Consider the following 14,603-nt stretch of genomic DNA (forward strand, 5'->3'; position numbering starts at 1 on the left):
CACCAAAGGTCTTGTTATATGATCTTTGGACTAATTTGAATAAAATTGCAATCTTAAAATTTCAATTGGATGCATTTTGGGATATTATGACATGTTTTTTTTTTTTGGGGGGGGGGGGTAACTGCCCTCCAATCACTCTGAATCTTAAAAAGGGCGCTAGAATTTTCGACTACCAATCCAATGAGCCTCCTTCAAAGGTTATACGATCCTCCTTCATATATAAACCTTATATGCCACCAGTGGATAAATTACAACCCTTGCCCTGAGGGCTGTGGGGGAGTTGTCATCCTCAAAGACATAATTTACGGACCTTTTGGCACCATTGAACAAAACAGCGATATCGAAATTCTCACTGGATGTGTTAGGGACAATGGTGGGCGGAGGGGGGGGCTTAGTTGACCTCCAATCACTTTCAACCATTAAATAGGGCACTAGGTATTTTAATTTCCAATTGAACAAGTCCTTTTCGAAGTTTCTATGACAACCCCTTCGATAAAAAGTGCCGTGATCTAAGATATAAAAAAAAATATATTGTGCCAACGTCGACCTATGATATATTGATGAAACCACCAAAAGACGAAACTAAAAAAATAATGGTTTTCATGTATGGAAACTACTACGCTACTATCACTAACAACTTACTGTAGCACCAACCTAGGTGAGGCTGACACAATTACGCACTCTCCTCTTCCATCCCAATCTATTCAAAGCTTCTTCCTTTATATTCTCCCAGGAAGCCCAATATTGTCCTTTAATCTTTCTTTACGACATCCCCCTACCATAACCAGGTTGATAAGATCGAAGATTTATTTTCATGTCCTTATTACTTTAAGACAAAAATTGTTATAAGGTAAAAAGCAGGTCAAACACGTCGATGTTGTCCCATTTTCCCAATAACCAACCCCATATTTAATAATCAAAATAAAATTTATCATTCCTAAATCAACTAAAAATGACAATTTTTCCTACTAGAATGCTTTTTAAAACGCATTTTTAAATCTTGGTTATTATGGGTCGTGGTTCGTTCTTTACTAGGTTCTACATGCAGAGAGGGAAACTGCCACTGCGAGCAAGTTATAGTTTAAATCTTTAATCTGACTGGTCAATCATTATAATCTCGCTTGAAAATTGAGCATAGACCAAGTCTCCTAATTATGCAAGGGATAAATTATTGACGCTGCAACATGCAGAATTCTGTCTTTATCCACAAGTGTGACTATAGCTTAGCTCTTACATAACGCTCAACAAATATTGAAATAGAGAAAATACATTATTAGAACACAGAATAATGCTTATAGAGATGTTGTAAAAACTAATAATGATAAATATTTTTTTTAATGGATGACACATTTTCATTCATAATTAGCTATATTTTATATTATTATATATTATTATTAGTATATTAATTATATATTAATTATATATTAATATAATATATTAATATTAATATAATATTAATAAATAATTAAATAATATTAATATATATATCAATTATATTAATATATTATTATATTATAATATATTATTATTATTAGCTATATTTTAGCGTTATTGTGACATAACGCTCAACAAATATTGAAATAGAGAAAATACATTATTAGAACACAGAATAATGCTTATAGAGATGTTGTAAAAACTAATAATGATAAATATTTTTTTTATTGGATGACACATTTTCATTCATAATATATTTTCATTCAAGCAAGATTTGAAATCGTCGTTCCAAAATGAATAACTTCTAAAGTTTGTGTTTCAAAAGAAACTCGAATTTTTTACATCGAGCTAAAAATTATCACCAACCAAAGCCTAGGGGTATTGAACCCTATTCCTGTGTATTTTAGGTTTTCAGGGTATATATTTGGAATTCATACTGATAACTATTAAAAGGAAGACAGTTACTATTTGACAGCAAGGTGAGGGGGATGAGGGCGATGCTTCTCATCAAAGGTACCCAAAAGAAGGCCATGTCTCGAATAAATCAGCATTTGCAAAATCTCTCAGCAAAATAATTGAAGAACGACAATTTGAGATTTGTTTCACGCATAGTCGAAATTATTTGAAAATGCTCACCAATCGACTTCTCGCCATGGGGGTGCATACAGATTTTACCTTCGGAGATGGGGTCAAGAGCAAGTATTTTTCTGAGGGATGGACCAGGCCCAAGGGGGTTATTTGATACTTAGTTCCTAAAAAAACTTCCGTTTTTGACATGCTATTGAAATGTCATTTGGGTGACTCAACTATTTTTTAAAGACCTTGAATTAAAAAACAGGAAATAAATAAAGAGAAAATTAACTAGAACCAAAGTATAATACACTGCCATAATTCGAAATTTCTATAAATGGTATCAAAATTATGCCACAACGTTCATATATATTAAAAAACAAAAGGATTAAACCTTGACAAGACCATTACCATTAAAAAAAACAAATATATCATAAAAATAGAAAACATAAAAATCTTAATCGAATTGGCTACTCTTAACAAAAAGGAGGAAAAGACGTATAAGTTGGTCTACAAAGGAAACACAATTAAAAAAAAAAATGTGATAAAAAAAACGTTGATTTCACCAAACAAAATGGACCAAGAAACATTGCTAAACAGAGAAACAGAGAATTTAAAAGACTATTAATATGAAAAGGGCATATCTATTATAAAAAATAATAGCATAAAAGTATTAATCGAATGGATTACTCTTAAGAAAAAGGAAGAAAGAGACAAAACGAGAATACAATAAGATATCTTAAGTTGTGACAAAAACAATAGATTTAGCCAGGCGAAAAGGACCAATCAACTTTGCTAGACAGAAAAACAGAGAATTTACTTGCAAAAAAGATAGTGACAAAGAAATCATCGTTCTTTTGCTGAGTTGAAACATTACACAATAGAGCCACTAAGGTATTGCGAACTTTTTTTTGGCTTAAAATAGTGCTATACATTGTACCTAATGTATAAGAACGTGGTTTCAAAAAGTTAGAATTAATTCTCTCCCTACAAATAAGGAATAATGTGAATGGCTTATGCGTCACAGAAATAAGCCAAGGGATTTGAAGCATACTTTATAGCAGGGATGTATGGACAGTAATGTCTCTTTTCGTCTTTTAATCACTATGTGCATTCCAATACGTCTTGTTCAAGGCAACATTCTCTTGTCTTCTTAAAACTACAAAAAAACTCCTTCGAATAGACATATGAAAAAAACAGCAAATGTTACATATATACCAAAACATCAATCAGGAAAATTATACTCAAACGCAACTTTCAGCAGCAGAACAGAAATTTTCAACGCTGATGCATAAAAGAAGCAAAAATATATTCCTCTACAGTGGGCTTATTATTAAGAATATAAATTGATACACCTTCCAAAGAGGTTGGATCAGTTACAAACAGTAAAAAAGGATAACGAACAGAATAGCTCTTCCCGCCAATTGTGGTTGAGATCTCACGTTTCCTTCTAGTAAATCTGCTTATGACAGGAATACCCTTTTTCTTCCTCCCCCACATAGGTCAAGTTAATCATAAACTCTGAAAATACATAGTAAGGACAATAATTGTTACTTCTGACTAACTTTGGCTGAAATCCAACAACTTCTTTTGGCAAATCAGTTAGTGTAACTAGATAATCCTCACCCACCCTTTGTATGTTGGTGTTGTACTGTCCGATGAGAGAAGAAAAAAAAACCTGCAGGCGTAAATTCACTTCAATATCACCCAGATCACTTAATCAGTGAAGCTCTTTCATTGAGAGGCACAAATATCGGCTGCCGAAGCAAAATTCGACTCTTGTCCGGCTCTAGCTAATTACTTATGACGGTTACTGTGTATAGACCTCGCATGCTAAGAAACGTAAAACTTGAAGAAGGTTAAAAATTGGGTTCCATGAAATTGTTCTGTTCGCTACCATAACGAACAATACCGACATCTAGACAACACATATACAAATTTTGGAACAAATTTAAAAAATATACATAAGCAAGCATATCATTATAAACATTACCAGGAAAAGTAGACGAATCATAAAGAATACTGTGCAAAAGGTAAAGATAAAAAAAAACACAAAGGTACATTTTAGTAACATCGTTCGAAAAATAAATGCAAGCGAAATTTTTAACTGCGCTGTTCAAAGCGCCTCAGTGGTAAATCCAGACACGCTGAGACAACGGTCTTTCTACCTTACGGTAGACATGAGAAAAATTATTGTTGTAGAATATTCAATGTCACGATAGCCTTTGTAGCAGAATGAAATGATAACCCAGAGAAACATGGCTTACATGAATAGGAAAATAGGATGGACACCACTCAGCTAGGGTGCTTTCACACCGCGTGGTAGAACCTTCCACAATAGCAGAACTCCAAACTTAACGTTAAATCACGTAATCTTACAGAGTACATTTTGTCTGTAATGCAGGCAGTGTCAAGAGACCCGAGCTTTGCATATAGCTTCACATTACGTAATATTATGTTACGTTAAGGAAAAGCCAACATAGAGGCAAAAAATGGAATTTCTGGATGAGCTGTTGAAAAATTTTGAAAATAAGTTAATCAAATTTTTCCTAGAAAGCCTTTCACGCTTGAATCTTCATCTCCATTTCACGTTTTAATAGTTTACTTCCGATGACGGCGATGATTATAGATGACGACATTATGACGGTTTTACAGATTTTTACATAAGCCGAGCGTGAAAAGATTTGTCTAAATATGAAATTCAGACTTAACCCAATGTAACATAGCCACTTAGCAAAGAGAATTACGTACATAGTGTGAAATTTCTTTTGACATAAACAGTCAATACTAGTGTCATTTCGGGAGCCATTTTCACATCCGTTTTGTGTTATTGAGAGACTGATCCACTAGCACTTTAAAAAATGTTTCTGTTTCCTGTGAAATTGTTGGGTATATAATTTGTCTACGGGATTTAATATTTTCAACAATTGGTGACAATTTTGCTATAATTTGAAAGATGAGATTCATATTTATTTATCTATTGAAGCAAATTTCTGAAATTTTCTTCACTCTGATAAATACGATGGAAACATTCAAGAAAGATACAAGAATAAGAAACATTTTCTGTTTGTTACTGCGTTCAGATCATTCTCGAACAAAAAAATAAAAGCAATATCACGGTTCTGGGTAAATGAATGGAAAGATCTTAAAATAAATAATCCAATTACATAAGTATTTTGTTTTTCCATTACAGCTGTGTTCTTGACAAAGGTTATTAAGATCTACAGGTAAATCATTTTAAATTTCAAATTTGCTCATTAAATCAAAATTTAAATTTCAAATCATCAAATTTGCTCGTTAAGACTTGCTCGTTAAGTTGGCTACAGTAATTCAAACGACATTTGCTAAATTGTCACGGCGGGAATTATTCCTGCCCCCCCCACCCTTCAAAGCAGGATGGGTCAATTTGAACAGTCAGTCATCCATTATTTTAGTTAGTAATCAAGACGCTTGGGACATTCAATTTTTCTCAATGTATCACAACTCTCACCAAAGTCTATTAATGTTTGATACATAAATTTATTCGACACCTTATAAGGATACCATAGGCATATGTTGAGTTTTTTCTGGAGGGGGAGGGAATGGTGATCGGGAGGTTTTCAAAACTTTTCCTCGAATTATAAGAAAACTCTACAATTATGAAAAATTTCCAAAATTATAAAATAAACCATACCTACTGTTTAGATGTCGGGAGAGGGGTCAAGCCCAAAGCCCTGCTACCCAGCTAAATCCATTGTTTAAGGTAATGTCAACATCAGTTCTAAACACAGACATCCATCTCTTGTTCGCCAAAAATAGTCAGGTTTTTGCAAAGATGCGTGATAAAAGAGGATATTGGAAATAAAAACATGGAAACCCAAAACCTGTGAAAATATAAAACTAAAAGACGAATGCTTGGGAACAAAATAAAATTTGAAAGAATGCATATTTTTCCCCGAGATAGAGGTAAAAATTTTCTAGATAACTTTTTCTTCAAAATTTATTTTTATTCACTTATGAAGGAAATACGGTAAGGTCTTTCAGATTTTCATGAATGTTGAATTAACACTAACCTAGACTAGATAGTCTATTAATCTATAATCTGTTAGTCTAGACTAATCTAAAATGTTGTTAAATTCAATTTATGATGTATCAACTGAATATTCGCCACATTGTTTCAATATACATGTAGAACCATTAGTCAAATCCATCTCTTTGAACTACCGTCTATGATATTCGAAACCTGACCTAGTACAAGGGAATCGGTATCAACCATCGTATACTACCAAGTCTTAATGTTGCTTTTAGTCAGATTGCAACGAGACTAGAGTAAACTCCTTAGAGAAATAAAAGTTAACTTCTCAGACACAGGAAATAAATTTCAGTAAAAGTTCCGTTTAACATCCAAATTGAAATTAGCGAGAGGTAATGGACATCCCTCTCATTCCTCCCACATTTTGGGGGAGGAGGCAGCAATAACTCGGAAGTACAGCGGCTACTGAGAGCTTAAGAGCCAAAATTCACTTGTAAAAAAAACTCAAGATTTGAAAAAAGAACTATTTATCAAATAATCACAAAAATTATACTTAATGTGTTTTTCAGGTTATTATTTTAATATGTCTACATTCAAGCTTAGAAATATAATCCTTGGAAGAAAATCATATATTTATATATGGAATATAATCATATGGATCTTGAGAAAAATTCCAAGGAGTGACAGTGACAGTATGAAAGAAAATTTATATTGTTAAAGCACTTAAGGAATCAGCTAAATATTCTCAGCCAAAACATGCCTCATAAAAACAGCGTTAAAAAAGGAATGAGGGCTTAGAGGTGATATTGGTATGAAAATATCAAAAGATAAACTTTGCCCAATTTAATGGTGAATTCTGAATGTATTTATAAAATTCTAAGTTTCTAAGAATTATTTCTACGACTTTCCTCTAGCGAAAATGCTAATTTACCGCATTTTTGTAGATGGCGAGGAATGCAAATCTGTATAACAGTAAGAAAACCAGCAGTTTTACATGATCTCCAAAATCTAATAACGAAAGTTTCAATTCATACGTCAGACTTTTCAATAGCCCATTTGTGAATAGAGAATAATGAGACTTACTGGAACTTGCCTTTAAGCACCATATGAGTTACATAATTTTCATGCTTACAAAAACTAAAGATATTTTTAGCCTATAGTTATGTCTGTGAGGTTTTTTCAGGCATGCGCCCAGAGAGAGGGGGCGATGGGCTAAAGTCCTCATAGAAAATCACAGGTCAAGAAATTGCTACAAATCCTAGAGAAAATTTTGTTACGTTGATACTTAAAGTAGTCTAGTTAGATTTCTAATCAATGGAATGTGTTGGGAAGTTGCTAGTTTACTACTTAAAATTTTCCCCCCTCAAAACATGGACATGTAGTTTAAAATGTTGTTTTTCGCAGTTTACTACATGATGTCATTTTAATTTCTACCATATATTGACGAGAAAATAAAAAGGGGACAAAGCTACGTGAAAGCAAGAGAAGCTACCTTCCCTCGATACAGCTGTTGCAATTATCCTCTCTGGATTACTGGATTACACACCTCTGTGTTTTAACCAAAGTTGCAACAAAATTTCAAAAATTCAATTTTAGATTCATAACAGGCACAGTAAAATCATTTAGAGCTTGGGGAAAAGGAAAGAGGTCATTCTCCTTCCTGTCTCTTTTAACTGGAATCCATTGGAAGAGTGGAATGTACTGGGAAATACAAATTCAGATCCAAACCAACATCAAACTTCACTTATAATCACATCAGGTATTAGATTCACAAACATGTCTTCACTACAATTTACTACACAACTACTAATTGGATCCCTCAAATAATAATCCACACTTGACCCTTCAGAAACTTCAGCAGATTTATATAGAAAAGTTGAATGAAAAGAGTAGATTTACATAGGAAGGGTCATACTTTTCATTAGAGGAATGTACTGGAAAGCTGAAAGTTTGATAATTCAGATTTTTTTTTTTTTTTTTTTTTTTTTTTTTTTTTTTTTTTTTTTTTTTTTTACTCACAACACTTACATGGAGTTAGAAATCTTCTTTTTCTCACGCAAGTGCTTATTTCCAATATTATTTTTATTCTTCCATATCTAAAAATTATAATTACAGGGGAAAAAAACTACATGAAAGCAAGAAACCACCCCCCGCCCCCTGCAACAAACGACTGTAGCCTTTTTCTCTCCCCAGACGGAGTGCTTGATACGCACCAGCGTATCTTAACCAAACTTTCAACAAAACTTTCAAAAATAAAATTACAAATTTACAACAGGCACAGTAAAATCATTTAGAACTTGCGAAAGGAGAAAGAGGTCATTCCCCTCCCTGTCATTTTTAACCGGAATCAATTGAAAGGGTGGAATGTGCTGGGAAGTAAAAATGAGGATGCACACCAATATCAAGCTTCACTTAAAATCACATCTGGTATCAGATTCAAAAACATGTCCTCACTACAATTAACTGTAGTACTATTCATTTGGTCTCTGAAATCACATTCCAAACTTGAACCTTCAGAAACTTCAGCAGAATTATCGAAAGTGTTTTCTGTCAACAATATTGGCTCCATACCAATAAAATCTATGCTGTCAAGGCTTCTAGTTTCTACATAAATCCCAGATGATAAATCTTCATCATCAATGTTATGAATTTTCCTTAGATGGTCTTTCATAGACAAATCTCTGCAATATTTTGTATTGCAAATTATACAACGATACGGTTTTATTTGTAGATGCGAGATGACAATATGCATTCGACATGATGAATCATCTGCAAACACTTGCGTACATCTAAAAGAAAATAAGAACACTAACTAGACTAGTTAGAACACTAATGTTAAGAATTTAGAAAAAAAGAACACTAAAGATGGTTCAAAATTTAAGTCTCGCTAAAGGATTAACCAAATATAACTGAGTGGAGGGGGGGCAATATGCAATAAACAATAGCTAGTTTCGCACACGTTAAAAATATATAAATTTGGTACGATTTAGTAAACAAATATAGGGCTCCAACACAAATCTGCACTGAACTGGAATTTTGGCGCATATTTTAAAAAAAAGGAATGAGGGAATGTGGGAATAAAGTGGCCAATGGCACCTAAATAACAAGCAGAAACAAAAGACTGATAAAATTAGAGACCTGATTCTAGGAAACCACCGGTCGAGAATGGACAAAAGGAATTTCAGTCAACCGAAGATGACCGAGAATACTAAAACTCTTGGTTAATACGAAACTATAAAACAATTCAAATTTTGTTGCTGCAGCAAGATTAAGAAGTAATAACGTAGCAAGAGTTGTTAAAGACCACCGTGAACCAGGAAGAGCTTTGAAACAGAAGGGACTTCAGAGACCGGACGAACATTTCGAGGGGGGGTTCAAACTCCCTACCCTTGTCCTCTAAGCGTCAAATGATTCTGATATCTAGGAGCGTGTGTCTGCTGACCAGGCCCAGCTGTAATATTTATATTCGGGAATAGGCTTTTCAAACCGTCCTACCAGTCTTTAACAGTATTTGGATCCTTATCATAGCTTTGTGTTCGGTTATACAACGATGGATGCGAGTGCTGGGGTATTTTTTTTCAGAGAGGGTTTTGCAAAAGAAAAAAACATCAAAAATTTGTTTATTTTGCCATTTGTTTCGTTTTTACGAATCGGGCAGAGATTTATGGGTGGGGGTAGCGGGGTTAAAACCCAGAACACCAGCCCCATGGATACCGCATTGACCTCGACTACAACTAAAGATTCACAGCACCGTCAAGCTACCTGAGCCCAACACAGCTATACACACTCCTCCACCAATATATAAATCACCAGTATTCCAAATTCATGCATCGATTTTTTTTTGTAAACAAACCAAATATTAGTGTAGGGAAACAAACTGTACTCGTTTTTTCCCCTGCTCGAGTTCTAACGCAGTATTGCGTAAAAAAAAAGTAAAGGTTAGAGAAAATTTCAAAGTATTATTGGTGGAGGTTTTTATTTGTTTTTAGTTTAGTGTTTTTTGCTTTTTATCTTGTGTTGAGGACACCTAGTTTAGATACAGGAGAAATATACGCGTTATTTTAGTCTTTCATCTCTTTTCTCTCTACTGGCCGTAGTCTCGTTTGAGGTTATTTTTTTGTTGTTGTTGAGTTTTATCTCTCTTTGTTGTTTGTTAAAATTAATATAATTATGTTAATTAAGCAAATTAAAAATAAATAATTGATAATAATAAATTACAGAAGCAATAACAAAGAAAGTTAAACATAAAGTAGATAGCTTATATGCGCTGTTAAAATCTTAAGCAAACAAAAATGTCCTTAGTAAAAAAAAAAAACAGTAATCACTTTCCCCACGCCATTCTCAACATCAAAGTTTAATTCGTACACTGCTTAAAAAAGAACAAGTTCAAAAATGTGGCATTTTATACAAATGTCTAGAAAATATATGGGAGGGGGGAGAATAAAAACGACCTGGATTTCTTGTAATGTACCCCATCTTTAATAAAAATCAATTGAAACTTCAGCGTCAAGGGAACGGTCAAAGAGAAGCAGACATGTGTTTCTGTTTCAATTAGAGACGGTACAAATATAACTGTAAAACTATACTTGGACACATCTACTCAGCATACGATGATACACGGAACTAGCTGGACCTGAATGTGTTGGACCTGAATGTAGCAGACCTGGACCTGAATGTAGGACCTGAATGTGTTGGACCTGAATACAGCAGACATGTACTGTTGTTTAAATTAGAGACGGTACAAAAATAGCTGTAAAACTATACTTGGACACATCTACTCAGCACAGGATGATCCACGGAATTAGCTGGAGCTGAATGTAGGACCTGAATGTAGCAGACCTGGACCTGAATGTAGGACCTGAATGTGTTGGACCTGAATACAGCAGACATGTACTGTTGTTTAAATTAGAGACGGTACAAAAATAGCTGTAAAACTATACTTGGACACATCTACTCAGCACAGGATGATCCACGGAATTAGCTGGAGCTGAATGTAGGACCTGAATGTGTTGGACCTGAATGTAGCAGACCTGGACCTGAATGTGTTGGACCTGAATACAGCAGACATGTGCTGTTGTTTAAATTAGAGACGGTACAAAAATAGCTGTAAAACTATACTTGGACACATCTACTCAGCATACGATGATGCACGGAATTATCTGGACCTGAATGTAGGACCTGAATTAGCTGGACCTAAGTCGTAGAATATCGAAGTACACTATCAATGAGTTAACATATCAATTTGGGCTAAAATGTCTGAACTCTCCAACTCTTCAGGGATAATAGCCTGACCTTGAGTAACATAGTACTAAAGAACCGAACACTAGACTCCGAATAATCAAAAAGAATTGTCCACAATTAACGTTTTACCAAGCTCCTTGTCCCGGAGGTATCTTAAATCATTTGTCGCTTATTTTACTCGACATTTTAATAATGACCATTTAGGTGGCGATTTTACTCGACATTTTAATGGCGATTTTATTCGACATAATGACGATTTTAGATATTAGATAGTAATGACGATTTTACTCGATATTTTAATAATGACGATTTAGGTGGCGATTTTACTCGACATTTTAATGACGATTTTACTCGACATAATGGCGATTTTATATGTTAGATAATAATGACGATTTTACTCAACATTTTAATAATGTCGATTTGATTAGTTTATTTTATGGATTTGCCTGTGAGTATTTAGTATTGATTTGACCGAATATATGACTTACCAGGGCTAGTATTTGCTATTCTGGCTAATAAAGCGTGTTATCTTTCACTAACTCTTGTTAAAAACGCTAAAAGAGAGCAGAACACTTACCCCGGGCATTTGATATTGTTTCCAGCGCAGTGTTTATCTTTAATATGGCGCCGTAGACAATGAGCATTAAGGAAACTAGTTTGGCATAGTGTACAATAGCCCTCTTCTGTATCGTGGGTAAGCAAGTGATCCCGTAGTGCAGCAGGGTAAGTAAATTTCTGAAAACAGGTGAAAGCAGAAAAATTAAAATCAAAAGAAGATTTGTCTTAAGAATTATGAAAATATTCAAAAAAAAAAATGTGGAAGCGAGAACAAAACTGATTCTGTTTTTTTAAACATTAGAAGAGCTTCCTAAACAATTAAATGTATTTTGTAAAATTGAAAACACAAAAGAAGATGCTAACACCAAAAATTTTCGACTTTATATAATGGTGTCGTTAATTGCCAGCCAGCAAACGGCAAATCCGAAAACTATTACGTGAGGTTTATAGAGGCTATAGTATGAGTGTCAGAGTGTCTGGAGAGCGGACACCATATCAGTCAGTTGGTTTCCGGGGGCTAAACAATGAGCACGTTTGTTTTTTACCCAAGGAACTAAACCTCATTAAAGAGATTGCACACAGTCAGTAGCTTATATTGAAAACTGACAAACTTTATAGATAGCTTGGTGCTTATACGAATCTCACAACTTAGAGATCGACTTGAAAGTACAAAAACCAGTCTTCCTTTTATGCAAGAAGGGGGGAGCATAATACTTTGTGGGAAGGGGGCAAATCCCTTTTTCTCCACTCCTCACAAAACAGCACAAGCTACGATTTTTTATGGCTGCTATCCACAAGGCTCTTTGACTAGCATTAGACATATAGGCCTAGTAAAAAGGCATTTTTAATAAGGTTTACTTTTCAGATTTTACTGAATTAGAATCCCTAAATATGAAAAAGTGAAGAAAAATGATACCATTGCTCAAAGGGTAGACCTACTTGTCCACTTTTGACAAAACTAATATATTAATATTTTTCCTTTTAGACGCCGAGAGGAGTTTCTGTCGAAACGGCTCATTCTTCTTTGCAGAGTTTCTGGGTGTTTGAAAAAAAAATTTGGTGATTGAAATTCCATCGTTAACAAACCATAAACCAAATTTAAAATGTAACACATTTTTGTGTATGCTTGGAATTCCAGTTGTGTAATTAGAAAGCAAGTACATGTACCTTTCTAGAGTAAACAATTCTTTTCTGGTTTTAGACAAAGAATAGAAAGATGAGAGAGAGAAAAAAAGAAAGAGATAAAGAAAGAAAGAGAGAAAAAGAAGAAAGAAAGAAAGAAAGAAAGAAAGAGAGAGAAGAAATTGAGAAAGAAGCAATTAACGAGAGAGACAGCGAGAAAGATATCTATATATATAATATATATATTTAATTTTTTTACCAAAACTTCGAATAGGCCAACTCCATTATTTTACAACTTAGCAAACGGAAATAAATAACAGGGTTCAGTAAAATAGCAAGTGAGCAATAACTGATACCTTATCACACTTGGAATGGGTACAAGCCAAGAGGTTCTCTCCAGTGTGCTTCCTGACGTGGTAAGTGAGCTTCTGGAAGGAAAAAGATATCGCTGTACATTTCTTTAAAATACATACAGATAACTTACACAAAAATTATAGAAAAGTAGAAAAATTCATACCAATATGTGAATAAGGCCAGGAATATTCACCCTCTGCTAACCCCAAACTGCACTCATTTAAAAGAACGTATTGTTGAAAAAAAGTGTATGTAAAATAAACTTAAAATTTTTTCACTTGAAGAGATATTGCGGCAATTCTTGAATTACCCAAAAGTTTCAAGCTCCCTTTCATTGCCCATGATACGAATCAAATCTCCTGATTTATTTTATCGAAACCAATAATACTACTTCTACTAACAACTCACCGCAGCACCAAGCCGCATGAGGCCAACAATCTTCGGCAATTTATCATCCTTCATCCGGACAACGTGCCCTGGTCATCTCAACCATTCTTTCATTATAGCCCTAGAAAGCGGGATTTAACCAGATTTTTCGTACAGCCTACTGTTTGAAATACGGTCAATCAGCCAGGTACCCAGAACAATCCGTAGGCAATTTCTCTGGAAAACATCAAGCAAATCTCCATCCACTGTTTTTGAACGCACATGCTTCAGAGCCATATTTGACCACTGTCATCGCTATAGCCTCTCATATTCTAATCTTGGTTTGTAGGCTTATCTTCCTATTCTTCCAAACTTTTTTTTTAACTGTGAAGCAACACCCTTAGCCTTGGCTATTCTATTTTTAACATCTTCACTGCTCCCATTGTCTTTACTAATGATACTAACAAGGTAAGTGAAGCTGCCAATGTAATACTACCACCGGACATGAACGCTACGACGCCGTTTGGGTATTTAGGTTATACAACAGGTAATAACCTTCTAGGGACAACATTACTTTGCAGTGTAAGCACTGGCCAACAGCATTTTACCTAGTCTCTTCATAGATTTTTGCAGCAGCACTTAAAAGAGTCAGAAGGCAGTAGCTTGCAGCACCTGCCCAGCTCTAGATGTTAAAGCTTTTCTTTAGCTGAGGGGAGCCGAAAACACCCCTACTTTACAGGAACATTTTTACATTGTGGTACCCAGCCCTCAAAAAAAGCCAAACTTCTAAATATAATATAATAATCTTGAAGCCGCTGCTAATACTTATCAAATATTTACTTTTGTTATTACTTTTTTTTCTTGTCCACAAAGTCTTTCAAGAGGAAGTGTAGTTCTTATTGTTCTCGACATAATTTTTATCTGGACTGCTTATATAAACCTTATA

The 14,603-nt window shown here is 34.3% G+C and overlaps 2 protein-coding genes across 4 annotated transcripts in view; one reads left to right on the forward strand and one right to left on the reverse strand.

Moving 5' to 3' along the window:
• LOC136034172 (uncharacterized) overlaps positions 1-14,603 on the forward strand; it is a 341,873-nt gene that overhangs the window by 148,021 nt on the left and 179,249 nt on the right. The window lies entirely within an intron of this gene.
• The window catches only part of LOC136033615 (gastrula zinc finger protein XlCGF57.1-like), a 58,317-nt gene continuing 51,743 nt past the window's right edge, over positions 8,030-14,603 (reverse strand). The window contains exons 8-10 of one of the 3 annotated variants that reach the window (XM_065714407.1): positions 13,294-13,365; positions 11,835-11,992; positions 8,030-8,805 (exon numbers count right to left, since the gene is read on the reverse strand). In XM_065714407.1, the coding sequence (XP_065570479.1) occupies positions 8,418-8,805; positions 11,835-11,992; positions 13,294-13,365 (618 nt within the window). In that variant the 3' untranslated portion in view covers positions 8,030-8,417. The remainder of the gene's footprint in view (positions 8,806-11,834; positions 11,993-13,293; positions 13,366-14,603) is intronic. The other 2 variants (XM_065714405.1, XM_065714406.1) reach the window with 2 other exon arrangements.

Source organism: Artemia franciscana, chromosome 12 (assembly GCF_032884065.1).
Source record: "Artemia franciscana chromosome 12, ASM3288406v1, whole genome shotgun sequence".
NCBI classification, from domain to species: domain Eukaryota; kingdom Metazoa; phylum Arthropoda; class Branchiopoda; order Anostraca; family Artemiidae; genus Artemia; species Artemia franciscana.